The sequence below is a fragment of the Harpia harpyja genome, chromosome 10 (assembly GCF_026419915.1).
Source record: "Harpia harpyja isolate bHarHar1 chromosome 10, bHarHar1 primary haplotype, whole genome shotgun sequence".
In the NCBI taxonomy this organism is placed as follows: domain Eukaryota; kingdom Metazoa; phylum Chordata; class Aves; order Accipitriformes; family Accipitridae; genus Harpia; species Harpia harpyja.
In genome coordinates this window covers 30,823,008-30,850,262 of record NC_068949.1, presented here as the reverse complement: position 1 = coordinate 30,850,262, position 27,255 = coordinate 30,823,008, and the positions used below count along the sequence as shown (strand labels likewise).

At 64.5% G+C, this 27,255-nt stretch overlaps 1 protein-coding gene across 2 annotated transcripts; it reads right to left on the bottom strand.

Annotated features, from left to right (window-relative positions):
* On the bottom strand, positions 1-27,094 carry LDB1 (LIM domain binding 1). Of its 2 annotated transcripts, none has more exons than XM_052799093.1 (11): positions 26,962-27,094; positions 6,562-6,664; positions 5,889-5,933; positions 5,582-5,657; positions 5,147-5,249; positions 4,763-4,935; positions 4,315-4,437; positions 4,056-4,139; positions 3,626-3,749; positions 3,037-3,185; positions 1-2,679 (listed from the first exon to the last, which is right to left on the bottom strand). In XM_052799093.1, the coding sequence occupies exons 1-11, from the start codon at positions 26,984-26,986 to the stop codon at positions 2,449-2,451; spliced, it is 1,236 nt and encodes a 411-aa protein (XP_052655053.1). In that variant the 5' UTR covers positions 26,987-27,094; the 3' UTR covers positions 1-2,448. The 2 variants fall into 2 exon arrangements, with proteins under 2 accessions (XP_052655053.1, XP_052655054.1); XM_052799094.1 differs by having other exon boundaries at positions 3,043-3,185.
* Between the last annotated feature and the right edge of the window lie 161 nt (positions 27,095-27,255).

The window sequence follows — 27,255 nt, the reverse complement described above, 5'->3', positions numbered from 1 at the left end:
AACCGAAAAGTCATTTTATTGGTACCATACATGACTCATAAATGGCACAAACTATGGAGGGGAGGAAGAAAAAAAAAAAAAAAAAAAAAAAGAAACAAAAAGGCATTACAGTGTGCCCGGGGGGGGGGGGGGGGGGGGGGCAGCGAGGGGCTACACACCCTCCACAGGAGCCCAGCAGCGCAGCGGCGAGAATCGTACCTTAATTGCAATGCAGAGCCCCCCCTCGCCACCACGCCGGGCTCCCACCCTGGGAGCCTATCCCCCACCTGCAAAGGGGCCGTGGGGACCCCCCATGCCTGCGGCTGGGGGTCAGCGGGGCTGAGCCCTCCACCTTCAGGCTGCCCGTGGAGGGGCCCAGGAGCCAACGCAGGTGGCTCTCCGGGGATCTGGGGCTTGAGATCAGGCCAGGACTGAGCCAAGGGGCTCCCGTCTCCCTGCCAGACCTCGGGGACAGCAGGAGGGGGGACGCAGGGGGTGGGGGTGTGTCCCCCTGGCTCGGCCACCCCTTGCAGTCTCAGCCACGAGTGGGCGAGACACAGGGTGCAGGCGACACCCCTGCTGCAGCCAGAGACCCCGTGCAGGGGGGGAGCCCCTCAGGGACTCCTGCCAGCCCCATGGGGCAGCAGGACACGTGCTGCGGGATCCCCGCCTGCGGGATCCCCTGCGGGGAGCTGGGAGAGGGGGGGTCTGGTGGAGAGTGGGGTGCACCCCCCCTCCCCCAAACCGCAGGGCTGCTCCGCCTGCCCCGGGCTCCCTTACACACGCACAGACAGACGCACAAACCTCTCGCACACGCACTCCTGCACACACGCACCCCCGCACCACACCAGGGCAGTCCCCCCACTACCCCGGCCACCCCTGTGGCAGCGCTCGCTGCAACCCCACCTCGGGGCCATGCCGGGGGGTGCCCATGGGCAGCCCTGACCCCCAGCTCCCCCCAAAACCCCCCTCCGAGGCTGCTGGGGTGAGCTGGTGAGCACAAACGCCCTCCCCCAGCACCTCCCATCTTCTCCTTGGAAGAAGCCTTGGAAGGGATTTTTTTTTTTCTTTTTCTTTTTTTTAAACCAAAAAAACCCCCAAAATTATTATTTTTCTCATCGTTTCCCCTAACATCAATGGAGGCACCTGCTCTAGTGATAACACATTGAAAGAACAGTATCGTACACACTGTCTACAGCGCGGAAATGTACAAGCACGAGGTACACGAACCCGAGGCGGGGGTGGGGGGAGCGGGTACAACAGCACACAAGATTTACATTGAGGAGGGAGGCGGGGGGCTGCCCCCCCCCGGCCCCTGGAGGGATTAGAAAGGAAGTCTGCAAAGTCTCTCCTTGGTTTGAAGCTCTCCGAACTGGATATAAAACGAGACTCCCAAGAGAAGAAGCCTGTACAAAAGTCAGGACAGGGTGAGAGGGCTCAGGGTGGGGAGGGGGGAACCGGCGAGGGGGCTGGGGAGGGCTTGTCCCATTTTTTTTTTTCTTTTTTTTAAACTTACAATTTTAATAATATTATTTTTTTTTCTTAAAAAAAGACAAAAGTAGGAGGTACTGGGAGCCGGGGGTTGCAAAGGGGCCCCAGGCGGACTCACGCGGGGTGGGGGGAAACGCAGGGGCTGTGGGCAGGGAGCCCAGGCACCGGCTGCTCTGGCAGAGCCGCAGGTCCTCCGTGCACCCCCCCCAGTCCCCCCAAACCCCCCCACCACGTGCTTCCTATATACAGAGTCCCCCCACGGCCCTGCTGCGCTCTTGCCCCTGGGGAGCGAGGGGAAAGGGAGGGTGCAGGAGAGCAGGGAAATGCGACGGGGCCCTATCCTCAACACCAGCCCAGCGCAGCAGGATCCGACCCCAGCTGGAGGAAGCTCCGTGGCAGAGCCGGCAGCACGGGGAAGGCCTTCCATCACCGGCCCCCCCACCCAGCCCCAGGTTGGGCTGGGGATGTGCAACCCTGCTGCAGGTGGCTGCCCAGCAAACCCCAGCCGTAGGACCCGGGGAGGAGGAGGAGGAGAGGAGGAGGGTCTCTGGGCTGTGCCAGACCCCAACACATGGCATTCGCACGCCGCTAGCTTCTCGGTCGTGCCGGCCACTGCCGACACCTCCCTCCTAATTCTCCCCGCTCAGCAGGCAGAGGCTGGGCACATCAGGGCGGGGATGAGAAGCTCTCCGGGGAAGAAGCAGGGAGGAAGAGGGAGAAAGGGGAATAACGAAGCTACGGCCCCGGAAGCCCACCCCTGCTCTGGGGTCCGGCGGGGAGACAGGTGTGGGGGGAGCGGGGAGGCGGCGGGGGGAGAGGGCTGGGGGCTGCCCGCCGGGCACGCGCCCCAGGCCGTGCACCCCGTCGGCCGCACGGCGCCAATCCGCCCCCGGTACCTCGCCGCTTCCCAGTCACTCTCCGTTGCAAATGTACAGGTAGATCGGTTGGGACTGAGTCCACGGGGCGGCGGGGGGGCCGTTACTGCGACGCCTGCGACGTGGGGTTCTCTGACTTGCTCTCCTGGCTGGAGGGCGGTTTGCTGTTCCAGGGGCTGTTGGCCCCCAGTGCCGGCGAGTTGTTGAAGCTGTCCTCGTCGTCGATGCCGTTGGCGGCGTCAAACTGCGTGTTCTCCAGCCGGGTGATGAGCCGCTCGTCCTCATCCCCAAACTCCCCCCCCATCAGCGTGGGCTCGCCTACCACCATCACATCCTGAAAGGGGAGACGGTCCCGAAACATAATCGAGGTGGGGGGAGCCCGGGCCGCCAGACCCCCCGCAACGCTGCAGCCCCTTTTCCCAGCTGCAGGGCCACCTCCTCATCATCATCGCAGGACCTGAGGCTCGGGCACCGCGCAGGGCAGCACATCCTCACCCCCTCACAGGGGAGCAAAGCAGCTCAGGGAAGGCAGCTGGGACACCCCCTCCTTCTCCCCATCACCCAGAGAGAGCTGGGGGGGCTCAGACAGGCAATCCCCGGGGGTCTCCCCCTAGCCACCCCCAGGGGCCGGGGCAGGGAGCCCTCCCCTCCACCCCGGGGGAGGAAGAGAGAATGGAAACGGGATGCTTACAGGTACCTGACTGGACAGGGCAAAGGTGCTGGCTGGGCTCTTCTTCTTGCTGTTGCTGTTGTTGGTGTTTCCCCCGCCGGAGCTCATGGTGCTGCCCCCCGACATCTTCCTTTTCCGGCGCTTGCTGGGCTGCTGCCGCGCTGGCTCCGCTGGCAGAGGAGGGAGACGTGGTCAGTCCTGATGAGAAGGAGCCAGTGCCCCCCAGCCGCTTCTCTGCAAACCCCTCTTCTCTGCAAGGACCACAGCCCCCTTGGGGTAGCATCACCACCCTCCTCCCCTCCGCAGCTTCATTGTCCCCCCAGCGCAGGAGACAGGAGAGGGTGCAGGGAAGATTTCTGTCCCTGCTTTGCTTTCTGCAAGCAGCTGGCAGCCCCCAGGCAGGGAGCACTAGCTGCCTGCAGCCCTGCTCTGCCCCAGTGGGAAGGCAGGCCAGCAGACAATGAAGCTGGCTGCCTGACCCACTGCCCCAGCCTCACAAGACAAGGCCAGAGATAGGCTCTGGGGCTGGGAGAAGCCTGGACCGAGGGCAAGGCCTGAGCGGGCAGCGCCAGAGACCCACAGGCAGCACAGCAGGCAGCGTGAGACTCACCAGGTGGAGCGACCATCCGCTGCCACTTCTGGAAGAGGCAAGTCTTGAGGCAGTCCCGGGGACTGAGGCTGTAGGTCTTGTGCCGTGACATGAGCTCCTGCATTGGTTCTAGGATTACACAGAGCTGCAGGGAGCAGAGAGACACGGGGTTAGATCGTGATGTTCCAGGTCCCAGCAAAAGCCCCTCTGTTGGGCAGCCATCTGCGCTGTGCCGACCCAAGCCATGCTGGGAGCCTGCGGGCTCTGGCAGGCCCATGGCCCCACGGCTCTCTGCAGCCTGTTTGCAAAATCCCTCTTGCAGAGCCTGCCCCACTGCCTCCCCCTACCCCAGGGCAGCCAGGTGTTGGGCAGCTGAGAGCACAAGATGTGGCCACTCTAGGCCCCCCCGCAGGAGCAGAGCTGCATCCCCCCCCACTTCCCGCATGCTTACTCGGAGGTAGTTGAGTGTGGAGTTTGAGAGCCCACAGCGGGTGATGTTCTTGGATAACTGGTCCAGCATCTGGGGGTCCTGTGCCTAGGAGCGAGAGGGACAGATGGCTCAGCTGTATCCAGGCTGGGGACGGTCCTCCCGTGCCCCGGCCTGCGATGGGGGGACAGGGTTGAGGTCCCCCCAACCTGCGCAGCAGGGAGAGGAGCTCAGCAGCCCTGTGTCACTCATGCCCCAGGCAAGCTCCCAGAGAGGTACTCACATGCATGGCAAGGATGCTGCGGGGGATGAGCTCTCGATGCTGGCGGATGCTGAAATGCCACGTCTTTATCCTCATCATGTCGTCGAACATGAACTCCAGGTAGAGCCGCCCCTCCACACACACCTGGGCAGGGCACAGAGTCAGGCACAGCCTGCCGCTCCCTTCCCCCAGCCCAGATCCCCTGGGAACCCACTGCTGCACACTGGGACACCCTCCTGGTGGCTTGCCCCTGCCTGCCATGAGACTCTGCACAAGCCAAACCCACAATGGCCAGGGGATCTCTGCAAAAAGGGGATGCTGCAAGGCTGGCTGAGACATGTGGAATTACAGCATGGCACTCAACAAGCCATGGAAATCGGTCTCCCTCGCCCCGTGGGACTGCAGCCACCACAAGGACATGTCAGACCAAGGCATGAGGGGCAGGAGAAGCCGCGGGTGCCGCCAGTACCTGGGTGAACATGGGCTTGCCGTGCTGGGTGACCATGGTGCACTGGTCGCAGTCCAGCGAGACGAAGTTGTTGTGGAAGGACTCCTTGGGGTGCTTGAGCACGTAGTAGAGCTCTGTGGCCCCCCCTTCAAAGATGCTGCGGAAGTAACGGGGAATCAGAGTCCGGCCGATCGCTGGAGCAGGAGAAGGAGGAAGATAATGTCAGTAAACCTGGTTCACCCAGACATGCCTTGGGGCTGCATGGGGAGGGGGCCTCCCAGTCCCTGCCGGCCGGAGACAGCTGAGCTCCAACACCTGCCCACATCCCCGCCCTGCAGCACAACCACCGCATCTCCTGCCGGAGAGGCAATGCCCTGGGGAAAGAGGGTTCAAGCTGCTACTCACTGTATCTCTTTGGTCCATCCTCCAAGCAGAAAGTGATTGTTAACATGGCGTCATCCTCAAAGAACTCCGTGGTGAAGGCGTCCCACCACAGATTGTCACATTCCTGGGGACAGTGGAGAGATGCCAGGTTATGGGGAGAGAGACGGACAGACAGCCGCTGGCTGCCAGGCACAGCAGCCACGCGCTCAGCCCATGGAGGGCTGCACTCCCGGCTGAGCGCTTGGAGACAGGGATGATGAGCCCTGTCCCACAGCCAAGCGAGGCACAAGGCGCTCGGGGACTTGCACAGCAGGGCAGGACCCCGCTGCCAAGGGGATTCCTCCTAGAGCCAAGGCAGCTCATGAGGGCAGGCAGTGCAGAGGACCCCATCTCCAAAACACACACCTCGGAGCATCCTCCCATCCCTGGCCTCCCCTCGCTCCCCCAGCTCCCCACCTCTGTCCAGTTCTGCAGCCGCTTGTTGAGCTCAAATATCCTGTAGTCGGTCTGGTTCCCGTACGGCGTGTGCCTCCTGCCCAGGGAGCAGAGCAAACAGTCAGAGAAGGAGGCAGCCACAGGGTGGGGAGGGGTCCCAAGCCCACAGTGGGGGGGGACGCACAGCCCCTCCAGGGCTGGGCAGAGTCCGAGCAACCCCCCCCCAAAATCCCTGTGGCCAGCAGCGTGCCAGCCCTGCTGAGGCATACCCGCTGTGGGGCATGACCTCCTACCCTCAGTGGGGTCCCCGCCAGCCCCCCCTGCTTACCCAATTCCAGGCTCCAGGTACGTCGGTGGGTACATGGGAGTAGGTCTGGTGGGGGGGAAAGAGATGTAGGCAGGTCAGTGCTGGTGGGGACCTCCCTCCCTGCCCGCCACAGCTCCCCCTTCCCTGCCTACAGCAGCAGGCAGTCAGGCTTGCTGGAGGCGAGACCCCACGCATGGTGCCGGCTGTACCCTGGCTGCTGATGTCTGACAGACCCATGGGGTGACCTGCACCCCTGCAACTGGGCTCTGCTCCCGCATCAGTGGCTGCTCCACTGTCCCTGGGACCTGGCCCGCGGCTCTGCAGGGATGTGCCTGGCTCCTCTGCAGCTGGGGCTGGTGCCAGACAGGACGGATTTTGGAGAAGGGGTTGTTTTGGCAGGAGCTGGGAGTGCTCCTTGTCCTGGGTCATCCCAGGGGCTTGGCCTGGCAAGAGGCTTGGCCCAGCCCAGCTCGGGGACCTGGGGGCTCCCTTCCACCCAAATACCACCCTTTCTCCACCCAGTCCCACCCATGCCTCCTCCGATCACCTCTCTCCCCTCGTGCTAACTCAACTCCATGTGCCGCAGTCTCCGTATGCTGCTGGGAAGCACAACAGAGAGACCCTGGGGTGCAGACCCTGGGGGGGGGACAGAGCACTCCCAACCTTACAGGCCCCTCCCCGGGCCCCAGCTCACCCCACATCTCGATCCAGCATGGTGCCCGGGTGGAAGGGGGGGAAGGCGTTGCCGTTCGGGGGCTCCTTTGGCGAGTACAGCTTGAACGACTTAGAGGAACAGCCTGGAGAAAGAGAGGGGACACGGGTCAGCTGGGGGCACCCCACAAGGACAGACACCCTGCTGTGAGGAGGAGGAGAAAAAGGAAGGATGCAGGACCAGCCAAGCCCCTATCAGCACAGCCCCATCCCTCCTCTGCCCCCCCCCAATGCCAGCCCAGCCCCTCAACCCACAGAGAGCTCCAGGCCTCCCTCATGCAGGATGGGACCCACAGGGTCAGGGCTGAGCACTCAGGATCAGCAGCTGGAGGGGCCCAGCCCCATCCCAGAGATTTCTCACTGGTGCCCAGAGTTTGTCAGTTCTCAGCTGGCCAGGCTCTGGGGATGGCGCCCGAGGGGGACAGTCCAGCTGGTGAGCTGGGGCAGGGGGGCTGGCTGGGCCCTATCGTCCCCCCAGCCCTCCCTCCTGCGCTACTCCTAATCCCACCAACTCGACCCGGGAATCACACGGGATCTTTTCACTGACCTTTCTATCGTCATGGCGACGGGTGAATAATCGCCCAGAGGGACGGATGGCGGGTCCCCAGGCAGCCACCATCTGCTGCTCGGGCAGGCCAGCGGCCACCCGGCTCCAGGTGGACAGAGATCCCACACGCCAGTCCCCATCCCTAATCAAACCACCCCAACGCCTCGCTGTCCCCCGCAGCACCGGGGCAAAGGACGAGGAGCCCACGGACGGCCACGGGGTGCGATGGGGGGGTGCAACGAGGCCTGCCACATCTGCAAGCCAGCACTCATCCCTGAAAGCAACCTGGGGAACCCCCAGGCCTGCCAACGGGAGACAGAGATGCCTGCCGGATCCAGCCATGCCAGCATGGCCAGCGCCATCCAAGGCTCCGGAGGGGCAGCCGGGGGCTCCCACGCTCGCCGGCCTCCTCCCACCGCTGGGGCAGGTTCCCGGGAGCGGCGGCTGCCAGCACCCCTCCCCGAGCCCTGCGGGAGCCCCGGCACGCCCTGCCGCCGGCAGGACCCGGCACGCTGCGCCCGGGCGCTGCCGAGGCACGCGGCTCCCTCCCGGCAGGCAGCCGGGCAGACGGGCTGACCTGGATGGGGCGCAGCGGCGGGCGGGCTGCCAGGCAGCTCCGGCTCCACCGGCTCAGCCGGCCCTGCCGCGCACGGGCACGTCTCCCCCTGACACGCCGTAGGTGGGGGCCCTGAAGCTGGCCGCGCCAGGCTGCTGGCCACAGCCGGGGCCGAGGCGGGATTCCCGTCGGCTGCCTGCAGCCCCGGGCCAGGCACTTCCCGACGCCCACGGGCCGCCAGGATTGCCGCCCGGTGCTGCAGAAAGCGAGCCCAGCAGTGGAGGGAAACATCTGGGAGGAGCTGGGCACGCTGCTGCCCATCTGGGCACTGCCGCATGGCCAGGCGGCAGGGAAGGGTGCAGGGACAGGATCGGAGCAGCTGCTCAGCTGCAAAGGATGCAGGATGGGAGCAAAAAGCATCAGGGTCAAGGAAAGCGGTGCCACCAGCACTGGGACCCAAGATGTCCAGTTCGTTGCGACCTGTTAGCCAACACAGGAGCCCAAATGACCAGGGCATCACCATCACCCCTGCCGAGCCGCTTGGGACCCCGAGCCCGCAGTCGCAGGGATTGCACACGCAGCTGAGCAAGCAAGGGCTGGTCAAAAATAGAGGAAGCCACCTCCCTGGCATTAAATCCAACTTGCAACAGGGGAAATCCGCATTTTGCTCCTTGATTCTTGTCTTCTTGAGGGCCTGGTGCCTTTTCACCGTGTTTCCCTGTGGCAGCCAAACCCAGCAGCCTCTCCCCAGCACCCACCAGGATGCACTGGTCCCACGGGGCTGGAGCCAGCCAGGCCGCTCCGCTGGGGGCTTGCTGCTCCCGCTCCTTGCTCCTGCCCGCCTGCAGCGAGGATAAGTGGGGCACGGCCCAATTTCTCATACAGCTGCTAACAACGTCGGCCTCTTGCTCTTACCCAACGTTTTCATAGATAAAAATTTTTTTAATAGGGAGGTCAGTGCTGGTGCGAGGGAATTTTTGTTTTCTGCTTTAATCCCTGTCAACTTGCGCCAATGGAAATTATAATTCAACCAGAATTGCACTAGAAACACAGCATTTCCATTTCCTCCACGCTGCTGTTAAGCAACACGACGTCAAAGTGTGCTTGATGCATAGGAAACTTCCCAAAAGCGCATGTCTTCTGTTGAAAACAAACCAATTCATTAGCCAGAGACAGCAGTGGCTGGAGACGGGGAGCTGAACTGCTTGTTTCTGGTCACCACGTCCTCTGTGGGGGGTGGGGGAGAAAAAAATCAGACCCAGCAGGTCTTGTCCTCCGATGCTTTGTTTTTATTCACCAATGAGAGATGGGAGGAAAAAGCCCCCAAGGTTTCTTGCTGTCCTTGGTCCCCATATTCCTTCTCAGGGTGCAGGAAGGTCTTCTGGGGTGGTGAGACCAGGGGGACACGTCCCTCTCCATCTGTTCTGCTTCTTGTGCTCTTCCCTAGCCCCCTGCTCGTGGAGGTGGGACAGCAGACGAGCCAGCCCACTGCTCCAACCCAAGCATCCTTTTCCATCCTGGGCCTTCCCAAGCAGGTTAATACAGACACGACCTGCTTTTGGGGCTTCACTGGGTGACCTATCTCAGGATCTAGAGGAGTGGAGAGGAGCCTGTTATGCGACCTCAGCAACACCGGCATCCTGACCAAATATTTTTAATGCAGCATAAAATATGTTACTGGATTCAGTGGTTTTAAATAACGCTAACAATAGCCTTAGGATTTGATACAGGCTGTCCAAATTCTACATTCACTGCAGACACTCACAGCACATGCATTACACGAAATAACGCAATTACTTTACAGCAGTAGCAGCAGCATCAACACCAACTTTTACTCATACAAGTGTCACACCGCCCAGTCCAGGAGATCCCTCCATCACCGCCTCTCCCCTTCATGCTGCCCCAGCAACCTGCAAGCCCTGTCCCGCTGGGTGCAGTGACCCAGACCCGCAGGATGCGGCCCATCCTGAGCCGAGCCAAGCCCAGCGCTTGGCCCCAGCCAATGTCTCCCCATGCCCCTGCTCTGCCTCCCGATTTGAGCACGGAAGATCCGGGCAGGCTCGGTGCAAGCAGGGATGCCGCTTGGCAGCTGGGCATGCGATGCCTCTGCAGACCCCGAGCTGATGGGAGAGGCTTCCCATGGCTGTCCCTGGGCACTCACCCAGTGCCACAAAAACACATGCATGGTCAGCAAGTGAAAAAATCAGGCTGACACTGCAGCTGGTGAGCTATCGGCCCGGGCAGGTCCGGGCAAATGGCGTGGTGCCCGTGGCCAGGTTGGTGGCCCCACGGCTCCTCCTCGGCAGGGAGGTGCAGGAGAAAGGAACTCCACAGAGGGATGCCCAGGGTCAGCATCCTCTGCTGAGGCCAGGTCCCCAGCCAGGGTCAGGACGGAGCTGGCCGGCACCGCACAGACCTGCCAAGAGAGCTTGGGCAAGGAAGCAGCTCCAGGCAGGCGGGTGCCTGGGGAAGGGAAGGTGGGTGCTCTGCTGGTGACTCACGTACAGCCTGGCGTTGCCCAACCCTCCACCTGCCTTCTCCGCTTTGCCTGCCTCCACGCTGCCAGCCCTGTGGGGAAAGCTCTTCTGGTGCACTGCCCGGCGGGTTCGCTGGAGCAGGAACGGTTAAAACCCTAACCAAGCCCCCAAAGCTGGGGAATGTCAGATTTCCCAAGGAGACAAGAGCACGGTGGGCACCTTGCAGAGCCACCACAGCCAGGAGACAGCGGGGCACCGTGAGCTGAGACCAGCACCAGCCAGGGAGCTGCCTGCCCGGGCAGGGGACACACAGAGCCTTCCTTGGCGTCTGGCAGGGGAAAAAAGTCCCTGCCTGCACTCCCCTTGCTCTGTCTTGCCAGCAGAGAGCAAAGAGCTGCCGAGGACAAAGGCGAAGCAGCGCCGGTGCCTCGCTCCTACACCTGCAGCCGCCGGCAGGAATTGGTGCTCACTGTCCCAGAGAGGAGCAGTCCCTGGCCAGGCAGCCAGCACGCTTTCCGTGCAAGCAGCAAAGCTCAGCAATGAGGCATGGACTCCAGAGGCTAAAAAAAAAAATATGATAAAAATAAATGAAGAAACAGGGCTTGAAAGAGGCCGCAGGGTTACAGCTCAGCCAGGGAGCATCCTGCTCCTCCCAGCAGCCCGGCAGCAGCGAAGAAGAGGGGCTAGCCTTTGCTAAAGGCTGTCGCTGCTTCCCGGCATGCACTGTGCCTGCTGCTTCCTGGCTGCCTAACGAGGCTTTAAAGTGTAAATAGCGGCATTGTTTCGCAGGGCTGCCTCGACGGGGTGTGGGAGCAGTGATAGCAGCAGGAAATCCATCTTCCCAGCCCAGCCCCACTGGCAGGGCAGTCAGGAGGGTGCTATCCAGGAGGGTGCTATCTGGAGCCGGGTGCAGGGCAGCGTCTCAAGTAATTCACGTGGGCTTGCCCGGTGACAGCGCCTGGTGTCGGGGAAGCTGGCAGGGCGGGGGGACAAACACAGAGAAGTATCCAGAGCAACTGGGACAGGCAGAAGCACATGGAGCACTCCGTGGTCTGCTCCCACAAACCTGCCTTCACTGCTTCTTTCTCTTCTTCTTCGGAGTGGAGGGGATGGAGCGAGGCCAGTTGCAAACCCCGATGTTGTTACTAAACCAATGGGAACCCAGGCAGCACACACTGAGGCATGGCCCGAGACATACTCGGTGACAATCTCAACTTGCAGCAACCCCATTTGCTTTGAAAATGCAGAACTGACCCAGCTGAAGCTCCTGGGAGGCTGGGCTGTCCAGGGAAGAGGAGATGCCACTCCTGAAGAAGGCCATGGGATGATGCCACGGACCCAGCGGCATCCAGAGACCGAACCCGGCCAGCACGCTGCCCGGCCCTGACCCGCACGGAGGCAAAACCTGCAGCACCACCAGCCCGGCTGCATGCAGGGATTACCCTCTTGCTTTTCTCAAGCCACGGATCCGAGCTGGCCGCGGAGCCTATCTTGACCACAAGCTGCCTCCCTGCCCGCACCACGTGGCTGTGCATGGTGTCCCCTGCGCACAAGGCAGCGGGGAGTGACGCGTGCCCCAGGTCACGTCCTGCAACATTAGTGCAAAAGCCCCCACTGCAGCACACAAAGCACCCTGGACCAGCAAGTGCTCCTCTCCATCGACTGGCTTGCAAACTCAGGGGAATGGCCAGGGAAGTAATAATTAGCTGCAGTTACTTATTACACAGTGACAAACTTGATGCAGGCTATGAGGTGGCACTATCCGAAAAGCAGTGGGAGAGGAGAGCCCAGGCCAGGACGTGGATTTGGGGGTCAAGGCTCAGAGCCATCCCGCAGCTTCAGCTCTGCCGGAGCCCAGGGTCTCCCGAGAAAGCAACCTGTGGAGCTGGGTACTCAGCGGGGGCCCCAGGGGACTTGCTGCCCTGCGGTAACCCTAGGGACGCAGAGTCTCTCCTTTCCCATTCAGGCCCTCAGATGATTCAGACACGTGGATGGGGATTTCTCTGGGAGGGAAAACGGGAGAAGAGCACACCCTGCCAATTGCAAAACAGCCTGAAAATTGAATCACGTCCAAGGCTGCAAGCCCCAGATGCAATCCCACAGATAACCCAGTTTCAGCTCCACTACTATCAACTTACCACGAGGCAGTCATTTCCTGTGACTCTCGGGGAAATATCCCACTGTCCCTAATTACTCCTTTCAGCTCGCCGTCTCAAAGACGATCCATAATCAAACACTGCCGGTTTCAGCCTCAGGAACACACCTTTCACATTTTCGGCTGCTTTCCCTCTCACCCAGACCCCTGCACCCTGGGGCCCTGCCGCCTTGCGGGGCTCTTGCGGTGACCAGGCTCCCGTCCCTCCCACAGCATACACCGGGGCAGCATCAGCAAACAAACGAACGACATGGTGTGGGAACCGCGGGGCTGGAAAATAAACCCTTGTCAGCATCCCGTGAAAAAAAGCCTCCTGACAAACTAGGATTTTCGTCTTCAAAGGTTTTTAAGGCTCTGCGGCAGCAAGGAAAAATCCACAGCCATAGCCAACCGTGGCAATGGCCCTGCAGAGACTGCAGCCAGCATCTCTGCTCCTGCTCCCGGCTCCTCGCCCGCCACGCACGTGGTGGAGCAAAACCACATGGCTCCACGCGGCGTTGTGGGGCTGCTGCTCGGGGCAGCCCTCCACAGGGGCAGGATCTGCCCCAGGAGGGCTGGAGCCGAGAGCTGGCAGGCAGGGAAGTGGCGGAGAGGGGCTGAGGTCTGTCCTTTCGGCCGCAAAAGGGGATCCCCGGGCTGATCCCCTGGACCCGCAGGACCCCCAAACACCGCTGCCTCGGAGTGTAGGAGGCTGTCAGCCCCCACGTGGCGCATGGAGATTCGCGATCCCGGGATGCAACGCTCCACCTCGCTCCCCGCTGCTGCCAACGGCGCTGAGTGCTGCACGCTGGGACGCGTAGTCTCCGGAGACGGCGGCCCCGCCGCCGACAGCCGCCTCGCTCCATGTTGCGTCCTAGGTGGAGCCCCACAGCCCTGGCAGCTGGCCAGCCACCCGCTCCAGGGGGGAAAAAAAGCTGGATAACTCCTGCTGCAAGGATGTGGTGGGAGCTGGCGCCTTCCAGCTGGCCGCACCGGGGAGGCGCACGCCTGGGGGCAAACCTTGACGCTGGGGTGCAGTGCTTGCCCCAAGATCCAGACCACTCATGGATGCCTGTGGAGGGGAGGGACAGCGAGAGCATGGTGGGAACCTGCTCGCTGCAGGTTGCAAGGCACCTCCATCGCTTCTTGGAGCTGTCAGGGCAAGCCTCTGCCCCCCCCTGCTCAGGCTGAACTTCTCTCTTTTTAGGACTCGGTTTAAGAGGCGACGCGGGAGCAGCTGAGCGAAGGACGGGGCGGGCCACTGGCAGTGCCGAGGACAGAGCAAACGCTTGTGGTTGCCGGACTCGCACCGCGCCGCTGCGCTGGCAGCACATGCTGTTGCTGGCGCCAGGGCTTTGGACGACCAGTGCAGGATGGGGCCAAAACCCCGGGAGCAAAGGGACAGGGTCCGTCTGAGCACACCTGCCTGGTGCTCCCAAGGCACGAGCAATCCAGCCCAAGCTCCCAGCCCCAGCAGCACAGTGCTGTAGAAACCATCTCCACCATCGCAGCACAGACTCGGGGAAGCCCTCTTGGCCAGGCATCCCCATTTGCAACACCAGTCCGCCCAAAACAACAGCAACCGGTGGGGCAGCAAACCTCATCGTGGCAAGCGTTGCAACCCACGAACACACATGCATGCGGTGCAAACAACAGCAGGAGCACCCCGTCCCCAGGTCGCTCGGAGGATGGGAGGTTTCTGAGGGAGAGGTCCAGGAGAAGTGCTGTGGCTGCTCTGCCACCACGCAGAACCTGGGGTTCGTATTTTTTACGCAGACCTCAAGCTCATGCTGGTGCAGAGATGCAAGCGTGCGGAAGGCCGGCACACTGGGAGAGACCACTTAGGGACAAGCGGTGCTGCCACCCTGCCAGCCACGGGACAGGGAAGGGATCCTGGGGCTGGGCTGGTCCACCTCACCCTCCACTCCTGCATCTCGAGGGGCTGGGGAGGCTCAGGGCTGCCAGCTCTCACCACTCTCCAAAAAGGAGCTGAAAGAGGCTCCAGGTCCCCAGCCTGGGGCACCTCTGCTCACAAATGAACTTCTGCGGCTTTTCATTGGCCTATTCCAATTTTACATGGACTGTGACCTGCTGCAGGCGAAGGGAAAAGTCCCCACCAAACGATGGCGAAAACCCTGTATCACCAAAACCTCTGACACCAGCCTGTCCCCCCTTGGATCACAACTTTTCTTCCCTTCTGAAGCAGTATAGCTTGGGTGTTGTTCTGCTCGGCGCTTGTCTCCCTAGTCTTTAAGGCGTGCTCGGATCACGGACCTGGGATTTCTACAAAATCAGGAGAGCAGAGACCATGTTCGGTTCTCCTTCAGTGAAAACCACAACTCTCCCACAATGAGAACACTCCAAAACCTGAGGCTTTAAAGAAGGAATAAGGACATCCAAATTTGCCCGTACTTACAACAGAAATGGTAAAAGCCGATACCTGACCAGTGCTGGAGAAGTCGCTGCAAAACTGCCAAGACAAGGTGCTATCGAAAGCATGGGGAGACAAATTGGGGAGACCCCAGGAAGGGGTGTTTGCTCCCATACCTGCCTGACCCACCGGGCACCCAGGAGCCAGCTCAGACCCTCCTGGTGAGACAGAAGCAGCCGGGGGTGGGGGGTTTTGATGCGGGGAGGGTGCACCGCTCCGTGCCCCAGAAGGCGATTCCCCACGGGACCCCACAGCCTCCAAGCCCTTTGCTCGCACCTCACCCAGGGACCGGCCGCCACCTCTAGTTTGGGCTCTTGCTGCGGCACCAGCCTTGGCAGATGCCGGTGGCTGCTCCGCGAGCCCCTGCCAGCCAGGGCTGCAGCGATGGGATCAGGAGCTGCCTGAGCCGAGGAAGCCCTCGCAGCGCTGACCCGGGGTGCTTATCTTATTGCCCATCCCGGGCGAGCGGGCTGGCAGGCACCGCTGGAGGTCAGAGCCCAGCCAGCGCCCAAGATCAGGGCAGCCTGCCACAGCATGCTCTCCCGGGGGGGCTTATGGGGAACACTCCCCGGGTAAGATACCCCTCTGCAGCCCCCAGCACGCATGCCGATTCCTGAGCTGGAGCTGCAGCACTGACTTTCCCCCAGGCCCGAGGATGCTGCAGCCACCCCCAGCCCAGCCCCCCCGCTCCAGCTGCCCCGGGCCGAGCTGGTGCTTTGTCTGCTGGGGAGGATGAGCCCCCTGCACCCATGGGCCCCGAGCCCGGACCCCCCAGTGGGGCAGCTCCTGCGAGAAGGTGTATGGCTCCCCTGCGTTTGCACCCCTTGGACCTTTTTATTCTCTTCGAGGCACCCGAGGGAGGCTGGCGGGACCCTCTGAGCCGCGGGCCCGGATGAAGTTGCAGCAGGCAGTGAGGGGAGGCAGGCGTGCAGCCCCTGGAGCCGGGCACCGGCCCCGCAGCCCCTGTGACAGCATGCACGGGGGGACCGGGAGGGTGCGGGGCAGCTGTCAGGGGGCTCGGGCAGGGGAAGGAGCCGGGGGAAGAACAAAGGGAGCTGCGGGCTGGGATGGAGCAGGGCACGGCAGGGCACGGGGGCTGCCGGCAGCACCCCGCGGGGCTGGGGGTGCCTCTCCGAAAGCCAAGACCTGGGGGATGGAGAGGGGAGCCAGGGGGACAGGCAGGGAGGGGAGGGAACAGGCAGGGGAGGTGGTGGTGAGGCAACAAACTGGGGGACCAGGGATGCACAGGGGAGCTGGGGGAGAGGAGAGGGACGGGGGAGCTGGGCAGGGATGCAGAGAGGAGCTGGGGAGGGAGAGGGGAGCTGGGGACAGGGATGGAGCTGGAGCGGGGGGGAGAGGGGCGGGCGGGCAGGGGGCTGCAGCGGGGATCCCGGGCTGTACGGGGGTCGGGCGGGGAGCGGCGGCGCGGTGCGGCCGCGCACAACTTCGCAGGCGCGGGGGCGGCGCGGGCGGGACCCCGGCCCTCCCCTCCGCCGCCCGAGCGGGGCCGCCACCGGGGGAAGGGGGGGGGGGGGGGCAGGCCGGGACCGGGAAACTTCCGCGGGGATGGGATAGGATGGGGGGGGGGGGGGGGGCGGGGTGACTCACGGCGCTGGCGGCGGGCGGGGGTCCGGCGGCGGCGCGGGCGGCGGGCGGGCGGCGGGCGGGCGCTGGGCCGCCGCGGGGGCGGGGCGGGCGGGGCGCGGGGCGGGGCGGGGGCGCTTCCTTTGTCTGCGCCGCGGCCGGGACCACAATGGCTGCGGCGGCGGCGGCGGAGACCGCTCCCCCCCCCCGCCCCCCCCACTCCGCCCCCCAACACCGCCCCGGCCCCTCGCTGCTTGGGGGGGGGGGGGGGGCGGGGGAGTGGGTGCCTATGGACCGGGGGTGACGGCCAAAAAGGGGGTCCCCGGAGAGCTGCCCCCCGCCCCCCCCCCCCAACCCCCGTACCGGCGCTCCCCGGGATGCAGGAGCCGGGTCCCGGCTGAGGAACTCGGCACCAGCCGGGGAACAGTTCCCCCCCCCGCGAAAGTTTCAATAAAAATATACCTTCTCCCTAGTTCGGTTTGGGGTTTTCTTTGAAGTTTTTCAGGATTTTTCTTTCTGAAACTTGTTTCCCTTTCCCCCAGTTTCTGGCGAGGGAAAAAATATACAACCGTTTCCTTTGGGAGGGGGTATTAAAAATTAAGTGTGCTGATTTGCAATTGCCAGCAGACCCAAAGGGTCTCCTTTCCTTGACAAAACTCCAACCTCTTCCAATTAGGAGTTTTTACGAAAATTTCCATTTTTGTAAAAAATTTCCATTATGAAAATTTCCATTACAAAAAAATCCCATCTTTTCCATTCCCACCTTGCCCCACACCTGCCCCTCGCAAGCTCCTGCTCCTTGCCCTGGCAAATCAGACTGGCACAGACCTGTGCTCCCAACCCAGCTGGAGAGCCCGTGGGCAGCAGGGACACGAGCCGGGACCCCAAAGCCCAGCCTGCGTGTCCCCCCAGAGCCCCAACAGCCCCCGGCTCCGGGTGAGAGAGCCAGGCTCGGCACACGGGGCTGTCGCAGGCACACACACACACACGTTAGTGCATCTCACCCTGCACATGTGGGCTGGCATGCACGCTGACGGGCCGGCATGCGCTTGCACGTCTCCCCAAACGCCTCCCGGCACACCCCCGGCCGGGTGTGCACCCACGCCCGGAGCACGCACACCTTCCCACGCCCGGAGCACGCACACCTTCCCACGCCCCCTCGCTCACACGGCCAGGCCTGCACCTCATCCCCTCCCCAAAACAGCAGCTGCAGGGTAACGCAGGCACAACCAGTCGGGTCCCACCAAGCATGCTTGTCCCCCCGACAGCGCACGCATGGTAGGCACAAAACCTCAGCCACAAGGTTTCAGGGGTGTCCTCCCCTCCACGCCCGTGCACCCCCAAAGCCCTGCACCTGAGGACTGGGGGCAGCCCCCTGCTCCACAACTGGGTGTGCTGCCGGCTGGGACCAACGCCAAAGAGGGACAGGCAGGAGTGGCTCTGCAGCAGCAAACCCAGCTCCTGTCCTCTACAACCCTCGGCCAAGCAAGGCTCCAGCCCCATGCTGGTCCCCATCATGCCTAATTTCCCCTTCCCCTTGCAGGCTAACAATCTCCAGTGAGCACCACCTTCCAGGGGCACATGGATAAACAGAGCAAAAGTCTTTGTAAAACCCAGATAAACAGAGAGAAAAATTCACTGTAAACCCAAAAACCTCCGTGAAACCCTGCTCCACAAAAGGTACGTGCAGCTGGAAGTACCCACGCTGTTGGTGCTGCAAGATCTGGGCACAGGGGATGCTGCGAGTGACCCGACACACTGCCCCATCGTTGCCTGTCCCCCTGCCAGCCCACATCTGCGTGGTACCAGGTGAGATGGGGCTGCGGCAGGCTGCCACCCACCGTCGTTAGGCCAATAAATCACACCAGCAGTAACACCAGTGACAGCTACAGGATGGCACAGCCCTCCTGGTCAAGACAGGCCATTAAATACAGCCTGCCTGCACCCCATTCCCACTCCAGGGCTGAAGGATGCACGGCGCATAGCCAGCCACCAGCGCTCAACACGGTGCTGTTACTGCAAAATACTGCAAAACACTGCAAAAAGGGGTGTTTTGCCCCTGTACCAGTGGCTCCCAGCGCCGGTGCCATGGCCAGGGGGATCAGAGAGGAGCCCCCACCGATCCCCAGGCTCCACGGCCCGGCGCATCCACGGCAAACATGCCCCAAGCAATTTATCCCGGGGCTCAGCAGCCCTCCGGGACTGCTCACGTGTCCCTGCTCGGCTCTGACGACAGTGCTGGACTGGTCCACGTGGCTGCAGCAGCCCCAGCTGTTTATGGTTATAGCCGAGTTAATAATTAAATAGATGCTGGATGGAGAGCAGAAGGGCTGAGATGCAGCTGGGAAGCGTGTGTGGCGGCGACGGTGGTGGGGGGAGCCCCTTCCTTGCAATGTGCTCGTGCCCACAGTGCGGGGGGGAGCGGAGGGTGATTCCAGCTCCCTGGGTTTTTGTGATGGGGCACCACATCCCCTGGATCCCAGCCTCCACTCTCCCCCTAGCAAGGGCCCCACGCCTGCCTGGGCTCCCCGAAGCCCAGCCCTGCTCCGACACCCGGTGCAGGTCTTGGCCAGGGAACCGGGAGCAGCTCAGGAGCAGGAGAGAGCACAGGGATGCATCCTGAACAGGCGGATGGGAAGAGCCCAGTGGGGACCACGGCAGCCGGGGGATGCCCAGGTCACTCTGATCCCCGTGGCCAGGGCTCGGTGTGCCCGCAGAGCGCGCCTGAGGGATCCCAGGTGAGCAGGGCATGCTCACACTGACACCCAGTCAGGGCCCTGGCAGGCACAGGCACAGAGCAGGGATGCGGACCCATGCTTACATAAAAAATAATAATAATAAAAATCTGCTAGCTCTGCAAACAGCACAGCCTGCACAAGGGGACAGACTGGCCTGGCACTTCCAAACCTCCTGGACTTGTCCAAATAGTGGCGAGACTGGGGCACCGTCACACACATGCAGACGCAGCCTGCAGCAGTGCAGCACAGCACGCGCCCCAGAGCCCCCCTTTCAGGAACACAACAGCCACCCTACCCCCCCACCCCCAATCCTACCACTTTTCAACCAGAAATATGCTTTGCTTCCCTGTTTCTCAAGGAGGGGCTTCTCTCCCCCCTAAAGCTATGCACGCCCAGATCAAGGCGGGGGTCTGGTGCAGGAGGGGCCCCCTTTTTTGGCTGGAGAAGGCAGGGCTCCATCTCTCCCCAGGAGAGAGGCTTGGGGGAGGCTGGAAACTCAACAGTGAGTCATGCCGGGCAGGCGGCAGATCCGGGGGGGCTCCTGGGATTAACCCTTCAAAAACAGAACTGCTTCCAGACACCCAGAGGCAGGAGGAACACCCAGGGGCTGCAGGAAAAGCTGGCTGCCAGAGCAGGGTGGGAAGTTACAGGGTCACATCTTGAGCATCCCACAGGGGATGGAGAAGACCACCTGACTACGCAAGCAGTGGATGAGCAGCAACCAAGTGCGTGCATCTGTGCACATCCCCTCCAAAACAAGAGGTGGAAGAGAAACAGGGAGTGCAGGACCCCAAAGTGCACAGGGTCCATATGGGGTGTCCACCCTCACATGACGCCTTGCTCTGGCACAGTGGGTCGGCCGCAGCGCTGCCCGGCTGGCCACAGGCTCCGAGGGGAAGGCACAGTCTGCAGGCGAACTTTGGCAGGTCCTGTTGGCAAGGGGTTTCCCCATGGCACCAGCACCAGAGAAATGCCCCGCAGTGTTCCCGTGCTGTCCTTGAGACATCGCAACGCACGTCCTGCAAGAGCTCAGCCCCAGCGTGGCCACCCGCAGCAGCGAGCCCTGGCCCCTCTGGCAGCAGCCCTGGGCCAGCCTGCCAGAGCTGCAGGGTTTTAAGGCTCCTCCAGAGGCTCCAGGTGGATTCTCTCATGTTACAAGAATGGTTCATTTTACAGCCCCCTTCCTGGCCTGGGGCTGATCCCCACAGCCCGGCTGGGCCTGGGATCCCATGGCGGGGAGGGGGTGACATGCAGCATGACTGTGCAGCCCCAGCATCCCGCAACTGCCCACTGTCCCCCAAGAAGACCTTCAGCCCTCTAAGGGGCAGGCACTGCTACTTAAAAGGCAAAGCAAGGCACAGCCCTCAACACCCAGCCCCACAGCTCCAGAAACTCTCACCCCAGCTGGGAGAACACCCCGATTCCTGGTCTGCTGCTCCCCCTCCATCCCCTCCCCCTCTGCCTCCCAAGCTACAGCAGGACCCCCGGCATACCCACAGAGATCTGCACGGCTGGGAGCTGCCACCCACCAAACCCCCACCCCCCAGGGATAAGCACAAGGCTGGCATCCCTCCTGGCACCCACACGTCACCGTGCCCTCCCATGTTGGAAGCCCTCCAGGAGAAGGCAGGGGACATCTCCTGGGGCCATGGCCACACATGGTTGACTCGAAGCAGGTAAGCCTCCGCCAGCGGAGCCCACCCCCCCGCCACCCCCCCCACTCGGTGCTGCCGAGCGCTCCAGAGCGGCTCTCCGAATATAGCAGCATCAAATAGCTCCATCAATAATGCATCGCTTCTGCTTCCTCTCGCTGCCGTGTTTTCGTTGCTAACATGCGTGTCCTTCCTGTTAGCGATTGCCTCCTCCCCACCAGCTAGGCCAAGCAGGGACACGGCCACCGCGGCATGGGGACGGCAGCTCCCCTGGCTCCAGGTCCAGTGCCCAGCGGTGGCGGACATCCAGCCCTGTCCACCCCATTCGGGGGCAGCCCGGGGTTCAGGGGAGACCTCGCCGTCGATCCAAACCTCCTGCAGCACATGCGCTGGCAGCAGGCAGGGCACCTCGGCACACTGTGGCTGCCCAGAGGATTTGGCAGGGGCCACCGAGCTGGGAGGAGCATGACGGCATCTCCCCGGCCTCGGCGGCGAAATACCCCTCTGCAAGGATTTTTGGCAGCCTGGTACCCCCCGTGCCCAGGCAGCACTCCCACTCCTGACTCCAGGCACTGCTGCCCCACGCCGGGCTCCTCCAGCAGCTCCGTGCTGCCACACCAGCGCTACCATCCCCGGCGGGGAGAAAGCTCCCGCTGCCTTGCTCCTGCCTGCCCCTGCCCACAGCTGCCCCGGGCTCACCCTGGGCCGGTCGGTGCAGGCAGGTCGGGGCGCCCGGGCCTGCCCCGTGCCCGGCGGAGCTGCGTGCCTTCGACGCGGCGTGCTGCCATCTGCTCCCACCAGTGGGGAGGCGGGAGCCGGGGCGGGCAAGAGCTCGCACCCACCGCCCTGCAGGGGAGGGAGGGTGGGCAGCTGCCCGCAGTGGGCAAGGGCAACCCTTGCCCCTGGAGGGGAGCACCCAGGGCTGTGCATGACCCTGGCCGGAGGAGGACGCATGTCCAGAGCAGAGGCTGGCGCAACCGGCTGCTGCAGAGCGGGGCTGCGCAGGAGCTGCCCCCCGCCGTGGAGGGGGTGCTGACAACCCATGGGGAGGCTGACACCCTGCCAGCCCTCGCCCAGCGCCATCCCCATCACGGCCGGCGTCCCAGCCTGGCTCAGGCGGCAGATCCACCTGGGCTGCACTGCAGAAACCTGGCTGCGCTCCCAGCACTAGCCCCTCGGTACGCAGGAGGGGGGCCGGGGCTGCCGCTCCTGCAGAAAGCAGGGGGCCCCCCCCGGCTCCTGCCTGCCGCCCTCGCACTGCGGGGCCATCCCCCGGGGGGGGGAGGGGGGGCAGACACCATCACCCTGGTGCAGAGGGACGTCCGGGACCTGCCTGCGGGTCCCGCAAAGCTGAGGGCAGAGACCCTGCAAAGGAGGGGCGGGAGCTGCACCCCACAGGGCCCCCCCCGAGAAAGCGGCCGCAGAGGGGTGCGGGCAGGGCGTTATCGGCCACCCTGCGGGCAGGGTGGGGTCTGGGCCGAGCAGGGGCTGGCGCCTGCGGCAGGGGAGATTACACCCCGGATCTAACGTTCGCCCCCATCAGAAACCTGCCTGGGAGAGAAGGGGGCGATGGGGGGCTGGTCTAACAGTTCGGGGGGGAGGGGTCCCATCCCTCGTGGCGCCCACTGGCACCCCTGCCCAAGGGGGATGCCCCACGTTGGTGCACAGCCCACACTCCCGCACCTCCACGAGCATGCTGCAACCCAAAAACCTGCCGGCATCGCCCCTGCTGCAGCCACCACATCCCTGCCCAGCAGAGCCCCTGGGACGGGGTCCCGGGCGGGTGGCTGCCATCATCCCCACTCCAGGTGGGGCCCGGCAGCCCCTGGCAGCCCTGCTGGCTCCACAGCACCCTCCCCCCCCAGCACCAGCAGGAAACCACAGCCTCAGCCTGCAGGCAGGCCGATAACGGTCACCCAGCCCCATCCTGCCTGCACCCACCACCGCCTCGGGGAGGGGGCACCCAGCCCAGCTGCCTCGACACCCGCTGCTCCCCAGGCGCGAGGTAAAGAAGGGGTGCACCCACGCCGCGCACACACACACAACGGCGGCCCCACGGGACCCGTGTCACCCCGCGCAGAGCTGGGGGCTCTCGCAGGCTGTGCCGGCGGTGCAGCACGCACCGGCGGCCGTCGTGCATGGGCACGCGCGCTCCTGGTGTGCTCCCGGCACACCACGCAGCCCTGCGCCTCGTGTGTACAAGCAACACGGATGTGGCTGGGGAATCCCACAGCAGATGGGGGGGAGGAGAGGGTGGCATGAACTGAGCGAGCTAAACACGCATGGGCCAGGCAAGGGATGCCTGTGCTGCTGCCGCTCCTGCCCTGCCTGGGGGCACGTAGCTACCTGGCCAGGGCACTGCTGGCCACAAGTGCTCCTGGGTTGCAGGGACACCTCCCTGCCCTGGTGGTCCCATCCCACTGGCTGGCATCCACCCACTCCCCAAAGGAGCAGCTTTCACAGCAGCTTTGTGTTGAGCAGACAACACCATTTCTGGAGTAAACTCCGAGTCCAGCACAGACACCCAGTGCTGAGCCCACTGGTACGGCATTAACCCATCCACATTTCTCCGGCTGAAGCCGAGCCGGCAGCAGGGTGAGCTTGCACCAGCCCCAAGGAGTGCTGTGAAGTGCGCAGCCTCACGCCAGTGCCTGAGACCCCGAGGAACCGCCTCGCCAAGCACCAGGTAGCCATGACCCCATCCTGCCTTTGCCAGAGCGTGCCAGGCACGGGCAGGCGACATGGCGCACGTAGCATCTACCAGGCAGGTGCTTTGCCACGGAGAGGGAGACGGGGCGAATGGCATCTTCCACCCAAGCATTGCCCGCAACACAAAGAGAGCCTGGGCGAGAACACATGGCCATGCAGGATGGGGCCTTGGGACCCCAGCTGCTCCCTCCCCCCAGCATGCCCGGGTGCACCCCAAGGTGCCAGGCAGGCCCGGGGGGTGTTTTGGAGCCAGAGCCCACGCACGTCGGGGCTGCCCGACCCCCCCTGCCGCAGCGCTCAGCCCGCTCCCCGCACACCGCCGTCCCTCTCCCAGCGCATCTGTCGCAGGAGGCACGTGGCACAGCTTGGCCTCGTGACGGCGGGGGACGCGCGGCACCAGCTTGGCAGAAGGGAGGGAAACGGCAACAGGCTGTCCCCCAGCCGGGCACGTCCATCCCGGGACCCTAAGCGCGTGGATCAGTTCATCTTCCCTCCTGCCAGAGGGGTGCACAGGCTCCCTGCAAGGCGTCCCAGGGAAGAGGTGCTGACCTCGGGAATGTTGCTGCCCTGCCGTGAAGCTCCAGCAGGGCTACCCTCTGGAGCACAGCTCTGCTCCCCTCCTCCCCCTCTCTGCACCAACACCATCCCTATGGGAGGAAAAATAATGATAATAATAAAAATAATTTAAAAAGAAAGTGCGGAGCACGCTGGGAGAGCAGTGCCCCCAGGGGTCAGGACCCCACTGGGGTCTGGATGCCAAGACCTGCCCAGCGCTAAGGGCTGAGCCGAGCGGCCCGGCTGCCAGCCCTGCTCCAAGTGGCCCTGGGGACGGCAGCACCAGCACCGGGTGGCTGCCGCCCTGGCCACCATCAGCTCCACTCTGAGCCTGGCACGCTCTCCCTGCTCACATCTCCATTTTGGGGCTGGGGGATGAAGCCCCCCAGCCCTCCACTGACCCCAGCAGCTCCCCACCATCCTCAGGCGCAAGGACCATGGCAGGTTCCCAGTTAAGCAGCCACCCCATTCCCCAAACCTCTTGAAGAGTGGGGTGAAGAGCAAGGAAACATCCCCGGAGGGGTGCAAGAGGAGCTGCAGCAGGGCAGGATGCACCCCGGGGGATGGCAGGGAGTGCGTCGTCCCCCCAGGAGGGCACAATTTCGAAGGGGGCAGCCGAGACCCCCCCGACAGCAGCTCCCAGGCAGGAAACTCCTCCAAGTTAACGCAGCCCCGAAGAGCAGCCTGGGCAGAGCGGCTCATTAAATGTTTCTGGCTGGCGGGAGGCCAGCGGCAGAGCTTGTTTTTTCTATATTCCGATAAACAGTCCGGGGAGGGGAAGGGGGAGGGGGGCGCAGGCTCTGGATGTGCCACCCAGCCCCGGCGGGGGGGAGCGGGGGGAGAGGCAGGGGGCACACGCGCGTGTGCACACACGTTGCACGCACTCGCGTGTCCTCCCCGCCGCAGGGGAGCGGGCAGTGGCGGCGGGGGGGGGAACAGACACGACAACACACGAAGCCATCCGCAGGGATGCTCCCAGCTGCGGGGCGACCCCACGGCCCCCCCATCACCGCACCAAGGGAGGACACCCCACCCCCCCACCCCCCCTTTTGCGCCCACCAACATGGCGATGACATTCCCAGTGGCACGGGGCCAGCTCCCGGGGGACACGACGGGGCCCCGCCGTTAGCCGCCGCTCTGCCTTCGCCCCCACCAAGGCCGGGGGAGGAGGAGGGGGTGTCACGGAGGGGGGGGCGTCGAGCCCCCCGGGTGCGGGGTGCCTGCCGGGGCGGGTGCTGTGGCTGCTCGGCCTGGCTCGCAGGGAGGTTCACGTGACTTTCTGCTTGAGGAAGCAGCGCTCTGGCAGCTTCCAGTGGGAGATGGAGGAGGAGGAGGATGGGGGAAGGGGCCGCCTGCCTTCATGGAAACACGGCGGAGAGGCGCAGGCAGCGCAGGGGCGGGGGGCCACCACACAGGGGCACCCCCCCTTCCCCGCCCCGGGGAATCCAGCTGCAGACCCCTCGGCGGAGGCAGTCCCAGGGGATGCGTGGGGACCGTGTGCTGTCACAGCGTCCCGCTGCTCCCCGCAGCCTCCCCAGCACGGGGGTCCCGGCCTGGCGGGAGGCTCTTGGGACCGCTGGGGCACCAGAAAGCTGTCGCGGGAGTTGGGCTGAGGAACGTCCCCCGCTGTCCCCCCGCAGGGACCCCAAGTGCTGGCGGCCCAGGGAAGCGGCAGAACCTCATCCCCAGGGCCCCTGGGCAGGGGTCCCCGCTTCCGCCACCCGGTGCCACCGGGACCTGGTGCCGCAGAAGGCTCCGGCAGCCCTCCGGGACCCCTGCCCTGCCTTGCTCCTGGCACAGCGATGTCCTGCACACAGCAGCGGGCAACGCAGCCGGGCCAGCTGCCCCAAACCTGCCCCAGACCCCAGGCGTCCGGGTGAGCATCCCTGTGGGAGCGCCCCTGCCAGGTGCTGAGACCTCACCAACTTGTCACACCCCCCAGGAGACCCCAGCAGCCTTACCAGCCCACGAGGGCCAGGATAGGGAAGGAGCCCCTCAGCAGGCACCCCACAATAGCCATGGTGGGGGGGCACCCAGCACCCACAGGCAGCATGGCCAAGCCACTCCAGGGACCCCGTGCCCCGCACCCACGTGGGGAGCACAGGGGCAGCCCACAGAGCTATTGCCCCGGCTGCGGGGTCTGCTTCGGGGTCACCCCTCGCAGTGCCACCTGCACGCCTGCCCAATGCCCCTGCGGCACCCTGCCCGCGGTGTCCCAGCCCCAGGGCTGGCACCGGCACCCATGCCGTGGGGCCCCAGCACCCATGCCGTGGGGCCCCAGCCCCATGGCCAGACCCCAGTACCCACGCCGTGGGGACTCCAGCCCTACAGCTGGACCAGAGCAGCCACACCATGGGGACCCCATCCCCATGGCTGGACCCAATGGCCACACCATAGCGCTGGGACCCCAGCCCCCCCACCTTGCCGACCCCCACTCCATAGCTGGACCCCAGAACCAGCACCACGGAGACCCCAGCCCCACGGCCAAACCACAGCACCCACGCTGAGGAGTCCCCCACCCCATAGCTGGCTCCCAGCAGCCATGCCCCGGGGACCCAGACCCGTAGCCAGCTCCCTGCGCCAATGCCGTGGAGACCCCAGCCCCACAGTCGGCTCCCAGCAGCCATGCCCCGGGGACCCTGGCACCACGGCTAGACCCAGCACCCATGCCAAGGGGTCCCAGCCCCACAGCCAGCCCCCAGCACCAGTGCCGTGGGGACCCGGCCCCAAAGCCGGACAGCAGCATCAGTGCAGCGGGGATCCCAGCCCCACAGCCAGACCCCGGTCTCCATGCTGTGGCGCCCCAGCCCCATAACAAGCCCCCAACGCCAACGCCGTGGGGACCCCAGCCCCACAGCCGGACCCGGACACCAACACCATCGGGGCCCCCGCCTCACAGCGGGCCCCCAGCCCCACAGCCAGCCCCGATGCCGTGGGGACCCCAGCCCCACGGGCAGCCCCCAGCCCCGCACCCCGGCCCCCCGCCGCCGCGGCACTCACCAGGGCATGCACAGCCCACTGACATCTTCACATGCCTGGCCCGGCCGGGGGTCGCTGCGCGCTGCCCGGGCCGCGGGGGTCTCGCATGGGCGGCGCGCCGCGGGCTCCGGCGCGGCGGGCGGCGGGCAGCCCCGCGCGGCCGCGGGCACGGCCACGGCCAGGGGCGGGCAGGCGGGCGGGCGCGCCGCGGACCGGCGGCGGGAGCGGGCGGGGCGGGGGCCGCGGCGGCGGAGCGGGAGCGGGGACGGCTGCGCCGGCGGCGGCGGCGGGCGGGCGGGCGCGCCTCTGCGCGTG